The sequence below is a fragment of the Giraffa tippelskirchi genome, chromosome 8 (genome assembly GCF_054371585.1).
Source record: "Giraffa tippelskirchi isolate mGirTip1 chromosome 8, T2T-mGirTip1v1.2.pri, whole genome shotgun sequence".
Classification (NCBI taxonomy): Eukaryota; Metazoa; Chordata; class Mammalia; order Artiodactyla; family Giraffidae; genus Giraffa; species Giraffa tippelskirchi.
This window is the reverse complement of record NC_137282.1, coordinates 94877985-94899414: the sequence shown is the minus strand read 5'-3', so window position 1 is coordinate 94899414 and position 21430 is coordinate 94877985. Positions and strand designations below refer to the sequence as shown.

At 40.0% G+C, this 21430-nt stretch overlaps 1 protein-coding gene and 1 long non-coding RNA gene across 5 annotated transcripts in view; one reads left to right on the top strand and one right to left on the bottom strand.

Annotated features, from left to right (window-relative positions):
- Window positions 1–6211: 6211 nt before the first annotated feature.
- On the bottom strand, window positions 6212–11817 carry LOC145516555 (uncharacterized). Its single transcript, XR_014061473.1, has 2 exons — window positions 8583–11817; window positions 6212–6921 (listed from the first exon to the last, which is right to left on the bottom strand). It is a non-coding gene; the product is annotated as an uncharacterized LOC145516555 (long non-coding RNA).
- A 2602-nt stretch (window positions 11818–14419) lies between these two features.
- The window catches only part of CDC20B (cell division cycle 20B), an 86754-nt gene continuing 79743 nt past the window's right edge, over window positions 14420–21430 (top strand). Inside the window, exons 1-3 of one of the 4 annotated variants that reach the window (XM_081517773.1) lie at window positions 14420–14666; window positions 16350–16417; window positions 18382–18478. In XM_081517773.1, coding sequence (XP_081373899.1) covers window positions 14604–14666; window positions 16350–16417; window positions 18382–18478 — 228 coding nt within the window. In that variant the 5' untranslated portion in view covers window positions 14420–14603. Of the gene's footprint in view, window positions 14667–15988; window positions 16251–16349; window positions 16418–17944; window positions 18152–18381; window positions 18479–21430 lie in introns of those variants that run through there. The other 3 variants (XR_014061472.1, XM_081517774.1, XM_081517775.1) reach the window with 3 other exon arrangements.

The window sequence follows — 21430 nt, the reverse complement described above, 5'->3', positions numbered from 1 at the left end:
GAAATGATTGGTACTCAGGATGGATTCTCCTTAATAAATTTTCACCTTCATCTTTTAACTAAAAAAAAAAAAAAAGAAATAAAAATTTTATGTAAGTAGAATATGTTCATTGTAAAGTAATTCAGATAAACAGGAAAACACAATGAAGTAAGAAGTGGTAATCCCACCATCTAAAGATACGATTCTGAATATTTTGGTATATTTTCTTTCATAAATTTTTGATATATATACATATGTGAATGCATAAGTATGTTTGTGTGTATTTAAAACTTGGATCCTCTATACATATGATTATTGTATAGCAGCAGTGGACCATTGTATAGAAATGGTCAAAGGTTCTGCAGTCACAGAGAGATGGTTGATTCCTATCCTGGTCCTGAGGGGACTGGCCAGCTCGGTGACTTGTGGCTCATTGCTCAATTTTGAAACCAGGACAATAGAAATTGTGAGATTGATCGAGGTGATGCATCTCAAATGCTTGACACAGTGTCTGTTACCTGATAAACACTATAGTTATCTGTTTGTATTAGTTATCTATGGCTGCTGTAACAAATTGCCATAAACTTAGTGCTTAAAACAACACAAACTACTATCTCATAGTTCTGTAGGTCAGAGATGGCTAAGTTGGGTTCTCTGTTCTGGATTTCTTAGAAATCAAGGTGTTGTCTGGATTCTTTAGAGACTCTGGGAGGATTCCATTTCCAAACTCAGTCTGATTGTTGGCAGAATCCAGTTCCTTATGATGGCAGGGCCAAGATCCGTATTGCCCGGCTTGTTGCAAACTGGGGACTTGTCTTTGCTCCTAGAGCTGTCATTCTGGACCTTGCATGTGGGCCCCTAAATCTCAAAGCCAGCAAGGTGTATCAAATCCTTCTCACTGGAATCTAACTCCTCCTTCTCTCTTGCTTCCAACTGGAGAAAACTGCCCATGAAGTAAAAATATAGGCATGAGTTAATGTCAAAAGTGTGGGCATAGATTGCATTTGGAGAGAAAATATGGTGTCTTTGCTCATGGCTGAATTCTGGAGTCTACTTGTCAAATGTAGGGATCTAGAGAGCAATTTTATTGAGTGCTGGAGACATTCACAACAGTTTCTTAACTCTTCTAGGCAATTCTGGGGAGGAAATCCAGAAACAGTAGATTGAATCCAGTTCTTCCTTCCCAGTGGAATTCCCTGCCTCAAGGTATCTCAGGTTGAGTTATAGAAGGAAACTTGCCCAGGTCCTGGAGGCATCTTAGTCCCTTGGGAAAAGATGCATTGATTTAAAAAGAGAAAACACTGCATGCATATCTCAATGTCCCACAATTCTGAAAAGCTTAAAAATGCACTATCATGTGACCACAAGGCTATTAAAAATGTTATTTAAAAGTTCTACATTTTTTTTCTAACTCATTGGGTTAACGGAGTTTTTCTTGCCATCCCAAGTACCTAACAGATCTTTCTTTGAAAAAAATCCATTCTCATATTAAGGAATCCATCTTCATCTAGTACCTCTCTCTCTCTGGAGTGAACTTTGTTTGATTCACTCATTTATGAGGTCCTGTATATTATTTTCATCTAGTTGTTCATATTGTATTGCCACTGACATCCAGAATTAATCTGAGACCATTTGTAATGAAAACGTACATGGAAAAAGATGGTTAAAACTGAGTACCATCAGGAATTCCTTGGTGGTCCACTGGTTAGGACTTTCACTGTGGGGAGCCAGGGAGTAGTCCCTGCTCAGTGATCCCCATAGTTAGGAGAGTAATTTGCTTTGATTCAGTTAGCCCTGCCCTTTAAGATCTATAGCCTTTCTTTAGGCAAACACCAGTTCAAACTTGCATGGTGGTGGTTGTGGTTTAGTTGCTAAGTCATGTCCGACTCTTGTGACCCCATGGACTGTAGCCTGCAAGGCTCCTCTGCCCATGGGATTCTCCAGGCAAGAATACTGGAGTGGGTTGCCATTTCCTTCTATTTTCAATATTTACTTTTAGCTGCTTAACGAAACACAACGTAAATCAGACATGACAATTATTTACATTTATTCGTATTGTACTGGGAAAAGAAACACCACAGATTTACCTAGGATTTATATGGATAGCCAAGTAATAATTAGAAATTGCATTTAGGTATAGGATATGGAAAATTCAATTATTTTTAAGTCATGCCATGGTTTAAAGCAAATACAGATACCCTGTTCTGTGAGGGATAATGATGGTTTTGAGCACTTTTATAAGATCATGCCTAACCCTCAAAGTTTCAGGATTAGTCTTTCATTTATTTCTTTATAATGGAAATTCCTAATGTAGAAGATACCTCTTAGGATTGCTTCCAAGCACATCACGACTCCCCTTTTCTGGGAAGAGACCTAAGGACACAGGACTGGTTCTGTTTGGTTTAGGCTGTCACCCAGCTCTTGCCCTCATCATCCACATCACCAACAATAGCTAACTGAACCAAGAGATTCTTTTTTTTAAACAGAATTATTGCAATACATTTTACATATTATGTAATTCACTGATTTGAAATGTGCAACTTAATGTTTCTTAGTGTATTCGAGGGTTTTGCCACCATCCCCACAGTTCAATTCAGTTCAGTCCCTCAGTCATGTCCGACTCTTTGCATCCCCATGGTCTGAAGCACGCCAGGCCTCCCTGTCCATCACCAACTCCCAGAGCTTGCTCAAACTCATGTCCATCAAGTTGGTGATGTCATCCAACCATCTCATCCTCTGTCATCCCCTTTTCCTCTTGCCTTCAATCTGTTGCAGCATCAGGGTCTTTTCAAATGAGTCAGTTCTTCACATCAGGTGGCCAAAGTATTGGAGTTTCAGCTTCAGCATCAGTCCTTCCAATGAATACTCAGGACTGATTTCCTTTAGGATTGACTGCTTTGATCTCCTTGCAGTCCAAGGGACTCTCAACAGTCTTCTCCAACACCATATTTCAAAAACATCAATTCTTCAGTGCTCAGCTTTCCTTATAGTCCAACTCTCACATCCACACATGACTACTACAAAGCTATGGTTTATAGTTTTGACTAGACAGACCTTTGTTGGCAAAGTAATGTCTCTGCTTTTTAATATGCTGTCTAGGTTGGACATTGCTTTTCTTCCAAGGAGCAAGCATCTTTTAATTTCATGGCTGCAATCACCATCTGCAGTGATTCTGGAGCCCAGAAAAATAAAGTCTGTCACTGTTTCCATTGTTTCCCCACCTATTTGCCATGAAGTGATGGGACCGGATGCCATGATCTTTGTTTTCTGAATGTTGAATTTTAAGCCAGCTTTTTCACTCTCCTCTTTCACTTTCATCAAGAAGTTCTTTAGTTCTTCTTCACTTTCTGCCATAAGGGTGGAGTCATCTGTGTATCTGAGGTTATTGATATTTCTCCTGGCAATCTTGATTCCAGCTTGTCCTTCATCCAGCCCAGCATTTCACATGATGTACTCTGCATATAAGTTAAATAAGCAGGGTGTCAATATACAGCCTTGACGTACTCCTTTCCTGATTTGGAAACAGTCTGTTGTTCCATGTCCCATTCTAACTGTTGCTTCCTGACTTGCATACAGATTTCTCAGGAGGCAGGTAAGGTGGTCTGATATTCCCATCTCTTGAAGAATTTTCCAGTTTGTTGTGATCCACGCAGTCAAAGGCTTTGGCATAGTCAATAAAGCAGAAGTAGATGTTTTTCTGGAATTCTCTTGCTTTTTCTGTGACCCAGCAGATGTTAGCAATTTGATCTCTGGTTCCTCTGCCTTTACAAAATCCAGCTTGAACATCTGGTAGTTCATGGCTCATGTACTATTGAAGCCTGACTTGGAGAATTTTGAGCATTACTTTACTAGCTTGTGAGATGAGTGCAACTGTGTGGTAGTTTGAACATTCTTTGACATTGCCTTTCTTTGGGATTGGAATGAAAACTGACCTTTTCCAGTCCTGTGGCCACTGCTGACTTTTCCAAATTTGCTGGTATATTGAGTGCAGCACTTTAACAGCATCATCTTTTAGGATTTGAAATAGCTCAATTGGAATTCTATCACCTCCACTAGCTTTGTTCATAGTGATGCTTCCTAAGGCCCACTTGACCTCACATTCCAAGATGTCTGGCTCTAGGTGAGAGATCACACCATTGTAGTTATCTGGGTCATGAAGATCTTTTTTGTAATAGTTCTGTGTATTCTTGCCACTGCCTCTTAATATCTTCTTCTTCTGTTAGGTCCATACTTTGTCAACCTGATGTGAAGAACTGACTCATTGCAAAAGACCCCGATGCTGGGTAAGACTGAAGGCAGGAGGAGAAGGGGACGACAGAGGATGAGATGGTTGGATGGCATCACCGACTCAATGGACATGAGTTTGAACAAGCTCCAGGAGTTGCTGATGGACAAGGAAGCTTGGTGTGCTGCAGACTATGGGGTTGCAAAGAATAGGACATGACTGAGTGACTGAACTGAATGGCAGTGATGATTCTTTTATGATTTCCATCTCTGAAATATTTTAATGACTTCACTTCATTATATATATGTGGAATAGCTTATTTAATCAACACCCCGTGGCTGGATATTTAAAAATGTATGGGATTACGCTCATTTCTATAATTATCTCAAAGTGAACAAAATGGTAGGAAATCAAGGGAAGTAAGGCATTTCTTCCAAAATTCAGATTTTCAGGCCTTTTTAATGGTGGGACAGTTTTGAGTTCTCGAACTGTCACTGTGCTTGTCTCCTCTTCACTTTTAGTCCAAGAGCTCTCCAAGGGCAGAAATGAACTCACTTCTCTGTTCACCCTGTAGTGTGTGTTGTCTATTGAACAGGAGTTGAACATAATCATGATCTCTCAGAGAACTAGAGAGCAGCCAGAGTTTAGTCCTGCCTACAGTAACTATGCAAATTTTCATAAGTTTCTAAAGGAATCGCCAGCCATGTGACTCTGTATGCTTCTGTGTGTTTCCTACTCCCGTGAAGAAGAATTTAAGAAGCTTTTCCTCTGCCTTACTCTAGTAAATCAGGTCATTGTGTATAGTATTACTGAAATGTAAACATAATTGTGTTGAAATTATGACCAAGTTGCTAATTTGAACTGTATGAAGTGTTAACTAAATGCTTCTGTATTTACACAGGTATATTTACTCATTGGATAAGCACCGTTGGAAGTGTTTCACTTAAGTGTGATGGTCTAACAGTCTTGTGCTGCAGCTGAGGGGCAAGTTTTCCATAATAGTGAGCCAATTCAAGTTTTCTGAGCAATTTAAAAAAACTAATGTCTAAGAGATAAAGCTATGAAACCTCAAGAAAAATTAAGAATGGTAGGCCCTGTGGTGCACAGCCAGCCAATCCATGTACTCAAATTATGCTCTCAAACTTTGAAGGTTGTTCTAAAATTGTACTAGCCTCTTGAGCAGTAAGGTAACAGTAAAGTTTTAGGTTTTTTGATTCACACCTTCCTACACTGGATGACAAAATAATTTAGGTGGCTTGTACCTTGCTATAAAGTAGGTCTGATTCTGGTGCACGTTGACTGGTGTTTAACAACAGGAAACAGAAAATGTCCTTGATGAGATCTTCACTTTTGTTTGGTAGCAGGTAACAAAGTAAAGGCTATTTAGTCAAATTTCCTGTTAATAAAAACAAACATCCTGCCTTGCCTCCTTACATGTTGTCCTGGGGTGGGAGGTGGTAAGCAGAGAAACAAGTTTATAAATGCTTCAATTCCCTAGCAAAATCAAGTAGGTTGGAGCTGTGTGAATTAAATATTACTTTAAAAGTGCTCCTGGGACTTCCCTGGTGGTCCAGTGGTTAAGACTCTAGGCTCTCCCTGCAAGGAAGCACAGGTTTGATCCCTAGTGGGGGAACTAAGATCCCACATGCTGCGTGGTGCAGACCAAACCAAACCAAAACCTCCTTTCTTTAATTCACTGCTGAAGTTTGTAGTACAGTGGCTGAACATAGTTAGCATTCAATAAATTTCAGCTATTGGTTGTTTTTTTTAATCAAGAAAATATCAGTCTAAAAACTTACTCAAAAAGCTAATGGGTACACCTACAACTGACAATAAATTTGAAGAATCAAAGTGAAAAAAAATGGCAAGTAAGAAATTAAAGGTACCAGGATGCCTATTATGCTGCTTTTTTTTTTTTTAACCTCATAAGATAGTCCTGAAAAATTTAGTGGATTTATTACTTTTCCTTGTTCACAGTGCCACCTTTAGGAAGAAGTTTCATTTTAATTTAGTGTGAATGCATCCTTATTGATTTGAGCTAGGTCAAATACCTGGTGATTAAGCATAATAAAGACAATGTTAGTTTTAATTTAATCTATTATCATGAGAATGTCTGATTTTTTTCTGTCTGGCTGTGTTCAATGCAGAGTTTTTAAATTTTGATGTGGGGCATTTAAAAAATTGACTAGAAAGGGAATGTGAATGTTTCTAACTTATTTTCTTTCAGAACATCATACTTAGATCATAATATATAAATTATTATAAAGAAGAGGGGATATTGGAACCAAGGTGACTCCAGAGTCCAGTTTCTTAATATCTACATTATATTACCTCCTGGAATAACCTTTACTTGGAATCATAGAAATGAGAGCTATGCACAGAAGGTAGAGGCTTTAATTTAAACTTTGCTTTATATTCGGGAAAATTGAAGCTGAGATCTTGTCCAAGGTCTCCTGGACAAGAGAAGTTAAATAACTTGTCCAAGATTTCCTGAATCTCATATATTTACCACTTCCTTTGAGGTGGGGTGAATTATGATAAATCCTAAGCAGGAGAAGAAGAGGGTACTCTGGCATCAGAATTAGGGGCTGGGATATGGTTTGAAAAGTCAAGACAGGAAGTAATGTTTGAACTCTGGAATCAGGGAAGAAATTAACTAGGTTGAGGAGGAGGGGCATTCAGTTCAGTTCAGTTCAGTCGCTCAGTCATGTCCGACTCTTTGCGACCCCATGAATTGCAGCACGCCAGGCCTCTCTGTCCATCACCAACTCCCGGAGTCTACCCAAACCCATGTCCATCGAGTCGGTGATGCCATCCAACCATCTCATCCTCTGTCGTCCCCTTCTCCTCCCGCCCCCAATCCTACCCAGCATCAGGGTCTTTTCCAATGAGTCAACCCCCCACATGAGGTGGCCAAAGTATTGGAGTTTCAGCTTCAACATCAGACCTTCCAATGAACACCCAGGATTGATCTCTTTTAGGATGGATTGATTGGATCTTCTTGCAGTCCATGGGACTCTCAAGAGTCTTCTCCAACACCACAGTTCAAAAGCATCAATTCTGCGGCGCTCAGGTTTCTTCACTGTCCAACTCTCACATCCATACATGACCACTGGAAAAACCATAGCCTTGACTAGATGGACTTTTGTTGGCAAAGTAATGTCTCTGCTTTTAAATATGCTATCTAGGTTATAACCTTCCTTCCAAGGAGTAAGCGTCTTTTAATTTCATGGCTGCAGTCACCATCAGCAGTGATTCTGGAGCCCAAAAAAATAAAGTCTGACACTGTTTCCACTGTTTCCCCATCTATTTCCCATGGAGTGATGGGACCAGATGCCATGATCTTAGTTTTCTGAAGGTTGAGCTTTAAGACAACTTTTTCACTCTCCTCCTTCACCTTCATCAAGAGGCTCTTTAGTTCTTCTTCACTCTCTGCCATAAGGGTGGTGTCATCCGCATATCTGAGGTTATTGATATTTCTCCTGGCAATCTTGATTCCAGCTTGTGTTTCTTCCAGCCCAGCGTTTCTCATGATGTACTCTGCATATAAGTTAAATAAGCAGGGTGACAATATACAGCCTTGACGTCCTCCTTTTCCTATTTGGAACCAGTCTGTTGTTCCATGTCCAGTTCTAACTGTTGCTTCCTGACCTGCATACAGGTTTCTCAAGAGACAGGTCAGGTGGTCTGGTATTCCCATCTCTTTCAGAATTTTCCACAGTTTATTGTGATCCACATAGTCAAAGGGAGGGGCATTAGGAGGAATGAAATATATGAAAATCTCAAGATGAAAGGAATATGGTTTCTTTAAGAAAAGGAAAGGTTACTACAAATAGAATGCAAAGGGGTGTGTGTTTCCAGGTGAGGCTGGAGAGAAAAGCAGAGGCCAGATCATACAGGAACCTTTGGCCTTGTGAAGATTCTGGTTTTAGGAAGACTTAAGCAGAGGAGTGACATGATCTATCCTTAAAGGGATCACTCTGACTTTACTAAAACAAAAAATGGGTTAGAGAAGAAGAATGATTATGGGAGAGTAGCCAGACAGTCATGGCTATTGTTAGGGCCCCAGGTATTGTCACTTATAGCTGCATCTCTACAGATTTGTAGCAAGAGCTTGGTTAGAGGAAGATGCTCACACACTTTGCTGAAGACATCTCAGAGTGGTGGGTTCTTGTCTTAGTCTCATAATAGATTTGAGCCACAGGACTTCAAATCCCAGACTTTCCGTCATCTCTTCCTTTGGAAACCTTTAGCTTTTTCTCTAATCTTCTATGTCTTGTATTCTGGCCTGGAGAATTCCATGGACCATATAGTACATGGGGGTCATAAAGAGTCGGACATGACTGAGCAACATTCACTTCTATGTCCCAAGTTTCACTTTGTTAGGTTGTAGATGATCCATAAGTTGCTTTGTTCATTTCTTGATATTAGCAGAACAAGACCTCTTGAAACTTACATGTGCTTTTTCTAAGAGAGTGAATGAAAAGGATCATTTAAAGATTAAAATTCCAAACTATCTGTATGTTTTCAATGCAAATACATCCAATTAGGGAAAAAGCATCAAATTCATTGTAATTTTTAAGTCTTTTTTCACATTTATTTTACTCTTGTGATTTTACCATCTTTTGTTTCTTTCAATTAAAAAAAGAATTTATGGTACCTCAGACTAAGAAGATGGTTGTGAAAAGTGAGCAAAATTTAGGAGGTAAAATTGATTGGACCTGGTAGTGGATTAAACAAGGAAAAGGAATGAGATATCAAGGGTGCTGGCTTATATTACTGGATGGATTACAGCACATTCACTGAGTTAGTGAATACTGGAGGAGGCCAAGATTTTGGGGGAGGGTCTTTAGTCTGCTCTTAGTAAAAGTCTGAGGTGCTTGTGAAGCTTATTTGGCTGGATTAGGTATGGGTAACTGACACCATGAACAAGGTTGAGATTACCTGTGGAGGGCAGGTATAGTGTTAAGACGAAACCCCCCAGTGGTGGGCTGGAGCTGATCTGCAGTGCTCCATGCGTCAATTTGCTCTCCTTTTCCCATTGCTGCATGTCGTGTTGGTAACTTCGAACAGGCAATGGTGGAAATATTTATAATACAGAAATTGGCAAAAACTTCAAATTTTAGGTCTCGCCCTGCCTGTCAACTGATTATCAGCATGCTATTTAAACATTTCAAAAGCTTAGTAAGAATGAACCAATAGTAGCTACTAAGAAAAAGGAAAACCAGGAAGACAAAGGAAGACCAAGCATTAGTCTTTGGAAATGCCTTAATTTGTTAAGTAGAACAATAGAGAATTTTAAACAAAAACAAATCAAGTAGAATGCTTGAGTGTGACCTACTTCATTCTTATTAAAATGTATGTAATAAATAAAATTAAAAAGTTAAATCAGAAGATTTAGAGTATAATAGGCCAGGTTGGTCCTTTAAACACATTATTTTAATTAGGATTAAGAGGATATAATGGCTTAGATGGAATTACATTGAAAACTTGAACCATAGAACAAGTTTCATCTATTTAGAATGCAAATTTTTAATGCATTGTATTGTTGAGCCTTTAACATTCTTATCTGTCACATTTGCGTTAACTGACTTCTAATGTAGGTATCTAAATACTTTTAAAATTAAAAAATAAATCTAGCAAACTAAATAAATTGTGCAGAGATTGAAATAATAATTTTGATCTTGTCAGTACCCCATGGGCTAACTAAACTTCTCTAACATCTAAATTTCTAGCCATCTTCAGATGTCTTGTACTCGGACTATGAAACTGACACAGAAGAGCAAACATCAAAAACCTATGGCTGTATGAAACTTGGTTCTCCGCTCTTTCACTCTCATATTAACTTATCACTTAAGGCTATAGGTCTTCCATTTTATTTTATCCTATTTAAATCTGATAAATTAACCTATTACTATTGCATGGGTGCTGGCAGAGACAGAAGATTTTGTTTTTAATTAACATTTTTTTTGTTGAAGTATTACTGACATATAACATTATACTAGCTTCAGGTGTACAACATGATTTGATATTTGTATATGTTGGGAGATGACACCACAATCAATCTGGTTAACATCTGTCACCATGCTGTGCTGTGTGTGCTTAGTCGCGAAGTCGTGTCTGACTCTTTGCGACCTCATGGACTGTATCCCGCCAGCCTCCTCTGCCCATGGGGATTCTCCAGGCAAGAATACTGGAGTGGGTTGCCATGCTCTCCTCCAGGGGATCTTCCTAACCAGGGATCGAACCCATATCTCTTGCATTGCAGGCAGATTCTTTACCAGCTGAGCTACCAGGGAAGCCCCATCTATTGCCATACATGGCTGTAATTTTTTCTTAAGAATAAAGGACTTTGTTATTCACAACACAGCAAGAGGCATGAACATCATATTTACATCAATTCACCTTATCCCCAAATCCCACAGGGATGCTGTGAAGGGTCCAAATAGATGCCTTCCCCCACAGTGGGTTGCATTAGAGAAGAGGAAAGCTCAGTTGAGGCATCTATTTCTTTTACAGTAAGCAGAAGAAAGCCTGTTCTTTGTTCCAGATGGAGGGTTACCCCATCCCTCAAGACTGCTTGTTGCAAATAAATTCTGAGAAATGGTTTACCAGTTATCCAGACCTTGCATTCCCATCCTTAGCATATTCAACAAGATATGCAGGAATGTGAGAGACCCCTGGGGGAGTGTCTTCCAAGATAAATGTTAGGGTTTCTGCTCCTAATCAATTTATTGGCATTCGTGTTGCAGACATGGTGAGATGATGACTCAGTTCAGTCGCTCAGCTGTGTCAGACTCTTTTCAATCCCATGGACTGCAGCATGCCAGGATTCCCTGTCCATCACCAACTCCTGGAGCTTGCTCAAACTCATGTCCATCAAGTCGGTGATGCCACCCAACCATCTCATCCTCTGTTGTTCCCTTCTCCTCCTGCCTTCAGTCTTACCCAGCATCAGGGTCTTTTCCAATGAGTCAGTTCTTCACATCAGGTAGCCAAAGTATTGAAGTTTCAGCTTCAGCATCAGTCTTTCAATGAATATTCAGGACTGATTTCCTTTAGGACTGACTGGTTGGATCTCCTTGCAGTCCAAGGGACTCTCAAGAGTCTTCTCTAACACCACAGTTCAAAAGCATCAATTCTTTGGCACTCAGCTTTCTCTATAGTCCAACTCTCATATCCATATGTGACTACTGGAAAAACCATAGCTTTGACTAGACAGACCTTTGTTGGCAAAGTAATGTCTCTGCTCTAGTTGTGACTTAAAGCAGAGTATTACCAAATTGTTAGTGCCTACTTCAGTTGTTAATTGGTGAACAGTATGATACAGAGGTGGAAAGAATATTAGAACTCTTAATTTTATAAGTAATCAGACTTTTGGAAGAGGAGTAACTTGGCTAAAATCAAGTTAATGGCAGAACAAGAGTGTCTAGCTTGCACTAGAAGTCAACTGTCCTTTTCACACATCCAGTTTCTATTCTACTTCTCCAGAAATGTTATCAGTTCAGAACAATTATGAGGTACTAATTTACATTACCCCAGCTCAAATCTGGAGGATAAATCAGAATCCATTCATTTCCAATTGCAGGTGAGTAACTGTCTAGAGTAGGGGCAGGTCCCTGTCAAGGGTAGTTTTTCTCAAACTTTAAGCTTAAGTCTTAAAAGGTTGCATGGTGAGCACAGAATTGGAATATATGAGTATTCTAATGATATAATCATCAAACCAGAGAAGCTACATGGATTCCTTTTGATTTAGGATATTTCTATTTAGATAATGAGGTTGGAATTTTAGAATGTATTCACTCACATAATATTTATTGACCATCTGCTATGTGTCAGCCATCTACTATGTGTAGGGTCTGGGCCCAAGGATAGTCTTCTCTGGACAAGTGCTTTATAGAGATGTATTATTCAAACACTCTTTTAAATTAGACAGCTAAGTGCCATTACTTTATCTCAAAAGAAAAAAATTATTATCTTAGAGATCTTACATAATTTCTCTTCGTTCTCATCATAAATCTGTACAGTAGAAAATAATTATCACATTTTGTAGATGAGGAACTTGAGACTCACAGGGGCCAAATAACATTTTCAAGTCACACAATTAGCAAATACCTTCCTTTTGTGACTCTATCATCCTAGTTCCCAGGTGACTCAGTGTAAAGAATATGCCTGCCAAGCAGGTAACGCGGGTTTAATCCCTGGGTCGGGAAGATACCCTGGAGAAGGAAATAGCAACACCCTCCAGTATTTTTGCCTGGGAAATCCCACGGGCAGAAGAGCCTGGGCTACAGTCCATGGGGTAACAAAGCGTCAGACATGACTTACGCACTAAACAACAACAACAACAACAACAACAAATCCTAGTTCCATGGTTTGGGAAAGATCCTAATGTCAAATCTGCAAATCAATTCAGCAAACATTTACTGAAAGACAATGATGTACAAAGTTTACTATGTGCAAGGCAGTGAGCCACTCTCTGAAGAGGACACAGAGATGAAAAAGCAAGATTCTTGAATAGTTTAAGGTTACAATATAGTGGAGAACACACACACACACTCATATGTAAAAGCTGGAATCAAGTAGACAAGCAGTGCAAAAGATATGCTATGGGATCATAAGGAGGAGAAAAAATTCCAACTAAGAAGATCTGAGAAGGCTTTTTGGAAATGGGAACTGAAATTTTATGATCAGATTGCCAGGAGAAGATAGGGAAAAAGAACTCTAAGGTGAGGTTCCCTCAGCAAAGGCCTGAAGGCAGGACAGTGCTGGGCATTACCCACAGCATGGAGGACTAGAGATATTTTGGTGGGACTGTGGGAGATGATGCAAGAAAGGTAAAGAGATGTTAAAATCATGAGGACTTGTATTTGAGCTAGAAAATTTAGAACTTAATTCTGTGTGTAAAGAAGATCCTTTCAGGGATTTGGGGCAAGGGAGAAATATGATTAGCTGATGATAGTAATCAAGATGATGCTTACTGCCTTTTAAAGCTTTGTCACTGGATCTCCACTGCTTTGCCTAGTGCATGGTAGTTGCTGGGTGCAAATAAACATGTGACATGAACGGGGGTGGAGTAGACTAGAGGTTGAATTATCATTTAGGTCCTTGTAATCTTCAAAAAGAGGACAGATAGAATCAACACTACAGAGGGAAAAAACTGTCTTTGATAGTGGATTTGGATACATGGTAAAGGGAGAGTTAAGGGTGACTTTGACTTTGCTCCACAAGGAAGATAGCAATATTGGGAACTAGGTGCAAGCAAAAAGAACAGCTTATTTGGGGAGGATGGGAATAGGGAAAGATTCTCAATTCTGTTTTGGATTATGTTGTATTTGAAGTGCTGGTAGGATATCTAATAAAAGAATTTTCAGGTCTAGAGCCTTTATGAGCCCTCTTTTCTTTGAGGGGGTATCATGTTCATATGCCTGACTTCATTTGTTGTTTTACAGATTTGTTCTCATTTTGGTTTGATAGTTAACTTTACATCCCTTAAAATCGTGGGGAAATAGCTTAATACCGTATGCAAGAGCTACCCTGCCGAGAAAGAGAAGGGGAAAATGAGTCAAGTGGTTGGAGGTGAAGTGATATGATTTTTATGCTTTCAGCTGCTGACTTTACTCTCCATCGTCATTAACTGGGGTATGGATGGAGAAAAACATTTTAAAGGGACAAACTCTTATGAAATCATTCAGTAAGGGGACAACATGCATGTACTTGAACTACTGTTAATTGAAAAAGAACGTCGAGTAACCGGAGGTGACGTACTCTACGAGCTACTCTTCTGATTGACGCTTTTACAGAGCTAGAACCTTCACAGGTTACGTTTTTAGAGTCCTACTGATAGTCTGAATTATAAGGGGATACATTGATTTCTTCCCCCGCGGTATTTTGAGCTATATATTTTGGGGAGAAAGCACCCTCAGAACGCATTGGTCTCCTTCCCTCCATTTCCCCTCACTCGTCCTCCGTAGTGGAGAGATCTGAAGTCCGTCTTCATCCAGTCTCGCACCCGCACACCCACCGTCCCCGCTCCTCCCCGGTCCCACGCAGGCTTTCCCCTCACCGGGCGTGGCACGTGCCCCCGGACCGTTGGCGCAAACACCAACCGCCCTTCTGTCCCATTAGGCGCGCGCGCGCGGGCAGGACGGGTGGGGCGGGCGCGCGGGCGCTGGAGCGCGAGCCGGGCTGTGGACGCGCTACCAGCCTCCAGCCGCGCGGGAGGAGCCGCGGTCCGAGGGACGCGCCAACAGACCGTTGGAATTGGGGCTGGGGAGCTCTCCGGTTTGCGTTTCTGGGAAAGCAGTTGAAATCAGTGAAGTAGAAAAAGCAAGGTGCAAAGCGGATAAGTATAGTAAGATCCCATCTATGTAGAAAGCTTCACAGAGCCAGATTATTTATGTGTACGTGTGTAAATACTTTGGAAACTGTATTTCTAAATACAATTGAGGATGCTTTGAAGGTAGGCATAGTAGCTTGGGAGAGCGGGTGAAGGGAGTTTACTTTGTACATTGTACATTTCTGAGATATTGAACATTGTTATCATTTAGAGTGAAAATGTGATCATGTAATTAACAAAACCCTCTGCGTTTGGGAAGCTTGGATATCCTTTTCCTTCCCATGGGTAGAGCCCTGCTCAGACTCAGAGCACCAGCAAGAGATGAGCCCGGAAAAGCTTCTTCCCTCTCGCCCTTCTCTGTGCCTCTCTAAACCACCTGTTTCCCCGTCACCTTCTTACTCCAAATCCTTCGAGGTGGACTCTGGCCTTTGCCAAGGTATCTTCCTCACAGCCTTTCTCATTATTACAAATCTACCTTCAAAATCCACTCCCAAAGATATTTTGAGGATAGTAAATTACACAGGCGCTGAACATTTGCATTAGCCTGTTATTCATAAAACATATTTGACAAAAAGTTAAGATAAAATGTTTATAGAGTATATCTCCTAAACTGTTGTATCATAGTTTTTTCTATTTGTACAACCACATGAATGTTAAACTAATTTAGAAAAATTTTAAGGTTTCATTTTGAATTAATTTGACTTAGAAAAAGTTACAAAAATGGATAGAATCCCATTATATACTTCATCCAACTCCCCTAAATAGTAACATTAAACATACCAATAATAAATGATTATAGCCAAGAAATTAGCATTACTATTATATTACACTATTAACTAATTAACAGATATTATTCACATTTCTACAAGTATCCAACAAATGTCCCCCCCGCCCAGTCCAGATTTCAATCCAGGATCTCATAATGCATTTAATTGTCATGTCTAATTAGTTTCTTCTGATCTGTGGCGGTTTCTCAGTCTTTCTTCCTGTCTGACACTTTTGAAGAGTACTACTGGCCAATTATTTTGAAATGTCCTTCAATTTGGGTTTATTTAGTATTTTGTCATTATTGAAGTTATAATTTTGGGGGGCAAGAATATCACAGAAGTAATGTTGTCCCCTTCCAAGTACACAATATCAAGAGGCACATGAGGTTTATGTCATTAATGGTGAGGTTAACCAATTACTTAGTGAAGGTAGTGTCTGCCATGTTTGTCCAATGAAAAGTCATGAGTTTTCTTTTTGTATTTAATCATAGGCAAACATCCTCATCATATTCACACCAGTTTTAGCATTCATGGCTTCTGACTGGGATAGTGTGTGATATTTGCAAAATGGTGATTTTTCTGTTTCCATTCTGAAGTTAAATTTCAATCTGAATATTTAAAATGCACAATAGCTTTTAAAAGGAAAATTTTGACTAATATTTTTCTACTTTACATTAGGGGGAAAAGGCATTTGGAGGCTGTGAGATACACCATGGAATTAGTGGCTACAGTGGAATTTATGAAGATATTACTCATAGAAAACTGAATTCTAAATGAATAATTTGCTATCCTTAGTACTTGTACAGAACATGGGGTCTTACATGTATTTATAAGCTCATTAACTGAATTGGTTGTTACTCCCAAGTTTGTACCCATTCTTATAAATGGGTAAATGTAAAATGGTATTTAAAATAGAACAAAGATAAAAAGTCTTTAATATTATTTCCAATGTATTGCTATTTTTAGTTGGTATTGAAAACTAATCCTTCAAATCAACAATACATCTGACTCTTATCCAATGATATTTCACTTTATTTAGCCGCCATGTTTGCTGAAAGGATTTACTGGAAGTTGGAATGAGTATCCTTTGAATGCACTGAAAGGAAAGTAGAATTCTTGTGGATGAAGTTGAGATCTTTTAATCCAAGGGTTATTTGACTAGTGAGAATTTTGATGAATCTCATTTGAAGATTGTTACCCTGTGCAGCATTTCCCCTAACTTTTATCATTGTAGATGGAAAATTGTCTTAAGATTGAGTCTTAGCCTTGATGCCATTTCTCTTACTTTCAGTGTGGAGGAAAGCAGGAGACTGAGTTTAGATTTTTTTTAAAAATCACTGACCCTTTTGACTATCTGAAATTTGTTAACCCCCCCCCCATCAAATGCATAAACTCATATGTTGTATTAGAGGGAAAAGATCCCCTGGAGAAGGGGGATCTCCCCAACCCATCCCAGTATGCTTGCCTGGAGAATTCCATGGACAGAGGAGCTTGGTGGGCTACAGTCCATGGGGTCACAAGGAGTCGAACACGACTAAGTGACTAACCCTTTCAATTCATTGTCAGTTGGGGTGGGGGGGCAGGGAGGAGGTGGGTGATAAAGGAGTGGGGGGAGCAGGCTTTCAGACTGTCAGAGGTTTCCCAGACGGTTTCCCCTCCTGCCATATGGCACAGCTCTCCTCTCCTGGCAGCTTGGCAGCTCAGGTGTGGCAGCTGAGGCTGCACAGCCCATCTGGCTCCTTTTCGTTTTCCCCAAGCCCCTCCTTCAACCCCCAATATCATTCTCTTCTTTATCACTTATTCCCTAGTCTGCTCAGCTCTCTTGCTGGGTCTTCACTCCTTATCAGGTCGCAGGCTCTTTCACCAACTCAATAACCCTTGTTTGGGAAGAAAGCTCATAAGATCAACTGAGAGAAGCTAACCACGTAGAGCAAAGGAGAATTTCTTGAATAAACACGTCAGTGCTCCCCCCTTTCTTATCAGCATAGAAATCTTGCCACGTTTTCCAGTTAGTTTGAATGTGGAGGGAGAGCTGATGAACACGTTGGGGTAACACGCCTAAACTCAGTTGCTTATACAACGGTGATTATCGCCAAAACAGCGGAGGCCAGAGTTACTGTACCCCTCCGATGACTCAAAGGCAGCAAGATGGGGCTGGAGAATGAGAAGTGGGGGCCGAGGAAAAGGGTGCAGGGCCCGTTATTACGAAACATTTTTGTTTCTAGAATGGAAAGAACGTTGATTCACAGAACCCGCTTCTTTGCCCGCCAACACCCTCGCCTCCTGCGGCTCTCCAGCCCTCCGCGCCTGCCGCAGCTCAGACCCGCCACCGCTCGCGGCAAAGCTTGGCGCTTCGGAGCGCGCCTCCGCGGACAAAGAGCTGGAGGCTGCGGGGCGAGGCCGCGGCCGGGAGGGAGGGAGGGCCCAGGCGCGCGCAGGGGGAATCCCTCCCGGAGTCTGACGTCACCGCAGTGCTGGCCAATGAGAAGTTGGGTAGGGGGATTCCCGCTCCGGCGGCCGCCCAGCAGGCTTTTTAAACGGTACTCTGGGGACCAAGCTCTACGAGAGGTGGGAGGAGTGGGAGGAAAATGGAGGTCAGGAGTGAAATATGATCGTCCTAGGGGACAAGACTCCAGAGGTTTGACGATTAAGAGTCAAGACTGGCTTAGACTTGAGGTTTGACGATTAAGCGTTAAGACTGGCTTAGACTTGGGGGACAAAACCAAAAGCGGTCGAGGAGAGGCTACACTCGAGCCGCTAGGACAAACGCCTCCAGAGATGGAGTGGAAACTAGAGCGCACCGCCCGGAGGAGGGTCCGCTCTGAAGAAGAGATTCTGTGGGTGAGTAACGCCCTTCCGTTTCCTCGCCCCAGCTTCCTAAAGGGGTTTCTTGTCGAAGTCACTCTTTGTAATACCTGTCTGGGACCAAGAGGTAGTTCAGAACTCTAAATCTAATATTGAATTGTGTAATTTATATTCTGGAGGTGGTTGTTTGCTTTAAAAGTGAATGTAATTTGACAAGCTGAAGCTCTAGAAACATTCACACCTAATATTATGATTTTTCTAAATAGTTTGTATTCCAGTATGTTGCCTATATTTTCAAAGGAGGATGTCATGCGGTTGCTCGCCAAAGACATGAAGCAGAAAAGAGGTCAAGTTTCTCCCAAGGTGAGTGTCCAGTGCTTAATCGAGCTGTCTGTCTTAAATATGACTTTGAACAAACTAATTCTTGCTAAAGAAGATATTTGTTGGAGGACGTATGAAATGGTCTGAAAATGTAGAAAAATTGCACGTCTCATATCATCAGTAACTACTGAGTCTATATCTAAAATATTTTTGTAAGAAATTGAAGATCTCTGCCAAATAACGGTAATCATTTGTATCTAAATGGTACTTTCCAGTTTTTGCCTCTACAGAAAAAAAAATGAAGCTTGAATGTGTCAGGTAGGCAGTGCATCTCTAGCTGGCTGTTATAATTTCGTTTTTAACAGTTGCTAGTTGCACTCCCCTCTGTTGCAGTCATAAGCTTGCCTTCCAAAGACTCGGAAATGGTGCCATCTTGTGGTCAAGAGAAGAAGTGCACAATTCACCGCCCTTGGCTTAGTAATTTAACCGTTGATCCAGTTAAATTTCACCTTGAAAGTCTGAACGCAAAGGTTTTCAGCCTCTCTTTTAATCAGTGTGAAAATAAAACAAATCCAAAGATTTTTATCTTAACTTTTACACATAAATAGCTCTCTTATCTTTATGGATCCCAGGTGGCGCTAGAGGTAAAGAACCCGCCTTGCCAATGCAGGAGACAAAAGAGACGCGGATTCGATCCTTAGGTTGGGAAGATCCCGTGGAGAAGGAAATGGCAACCCACTCTAGTATTTTTGCCTGGAGAATTCCATGGACAGAGGCGCCTGGTGGGCTACAGTCCATAGGGTCGCACAGAATCAGACAGGACTGAAACAACTTAGCATGCACGCATATGCTTTAGATTTCTCATTATCAGGATTCCCTTTGTTTCTCTCTAGGCTAAATAGTTCACATTCCTTTAGTCTTTACTCATCGATTCTAGTTTCAAATCCACCAGTTTTAGAGTTTTCTAGACCTTCACATTTTTCTGTATTTCATTCGTGACACAATAAATTCAACACATAACTTTCAGAATGCAATGACTAATATCCTTTATATCAGGAGAAAACAAATGGCATTTAATTCGTTAAATTCCCTGAATACTCATATATTTATTTTTCCCGAACATAGCTGAAGATTTGTCTTACGCCCAGATTTTGGATAACCATGACTTCTAGATATTTTACTATTTAAAACAAATGACTGGCCTTTTGGTCTGTAAATAAAAGTCATTGGAAAAACTGAGGTTAATTATAACTTTCTTAATTCATTTGTGAGCCATAACACATTTTCATATCTGAGCCTTAATTTATAAACCTAAGTGAAAGTATTTTGAAAGGTTTTCTTTTTTTAAGTTTTTGAATAGATGAGAAAAAAAATATTGATTTTATTTCTTATAATATTTTTGGAGAAACAGGTTTTGTCTATAAGTTTTTTTTAATGTGACTATTACGATGAAAGTTCTGCCACTGTTTTATGTTACAAATTTAGCCTCAGTGACTTTATGGGCCATGATAAGCAGCAGTGACCTGAATCAGGTAGGCAGTGTATTGTTAGCTGGCTGCTTTGGGTCAATTCAGCAGCCACAACTGCCCTGCCACTTGCTTCTGGATAAATTCTTCTTGTTAACGAAGTACACCGGTGACTTATGTGTGATGGGTTGGCAGTGTATTGTTAGCTGGTTGAATATGTGAGTGCCATCAGCTAACATGCAACTGCTATCTTATTGCATGCATAATGAGCATCAGTAATGAGTATAACTAAATCTAAGTAATATGTGTGTGTATATGTGTACTTTTTGCCATGAAGTGTATTGTTAGCTGGTTGAATATGTGAGTGCCATCAGCTAACATGCAACTGCTATCTTATTGCATGCATAATGAGCATCAGTAATGAGTATAACTAAATCTAAGTAATATGTGTGTGTATATGTGTACTTTTTGCCATGAACCGGGGCCCTCTTTACATAAGGCTTATTACTACTTTTCAGTTATAATACAATGAACAGCTTTATAATGATGAAGAAACTACTCAATCATCAACTACTACTTGATTATGTTAAAAATTTCAGGGGACTACCTGGTGGTCCTGTGGGTAAGAATCCGAGCTCCCAATGCAGGGGGCCTGGGTTTGATCCCTGACCAGGGAACTAGATCCCACATGCCTCAACTAAGAGTCCATATGCTGCAATTAAAGATCCTACACACTGTAACGAAGATCGAAGATGCCCTGCATGCCACAGTTGAGACCTGGCCTAGGCCAAATAAATATTTAAAAAAAAAAAAAAAAAAAAAAAATTTCAGATAATATTCTGGAGTCTGTCATACGTGTAGACAGTATTAAAGTATTTGAGAAATTATATATTTATTTTAAATATAAAATTTAGAATATAATGACAATTTGGAATGGAAAAACTAAAATGTTTCCTCCAATTTTCAACTGTCTTCAGTGTTCTTTTTGAATGATTAGTTTCTTAATTTGACAGAGTAGGTCTCAGTTACCATGTGTGTATACAGCTAAAGGAAGAATTTAGGTAACTTGCCAAATGAGTCAGTCAACTAAAACATTTTCACTTGAATATCAAGAAAATTGGGGATTTAGGGGGGCTGGGGGATGGGGTTGAATTGTTTAGAAGACTTGTCGCCAGTCTTCATTTTCTGTAAAATCACAGATTCATACAGTGTTTAGAAAAGAGCATGAGATTTTGTTTGTGAAGGGGGAGAACTGACCATTCAATATAACTTTAAATATTTTCTCATTCCGTTGGAGCACATTTTGACCCATGGAGCAGTTTCAGGTTTGTGTTGGGTCCCAGATACACTGTGGTCATGTAGACATTTGCAGCAAGTTCATGGAACTGACTTTGCTGGTTTGGTCAATTATTTTCACCCTAAATGAGATGTGAGAAATACAGCACATTCTTTACTGCATTGGATTATAAGTTATTGGTAAAATAATTTAAATTCTTATTTAAATGTAAATATTTTTAGAACCATGGGT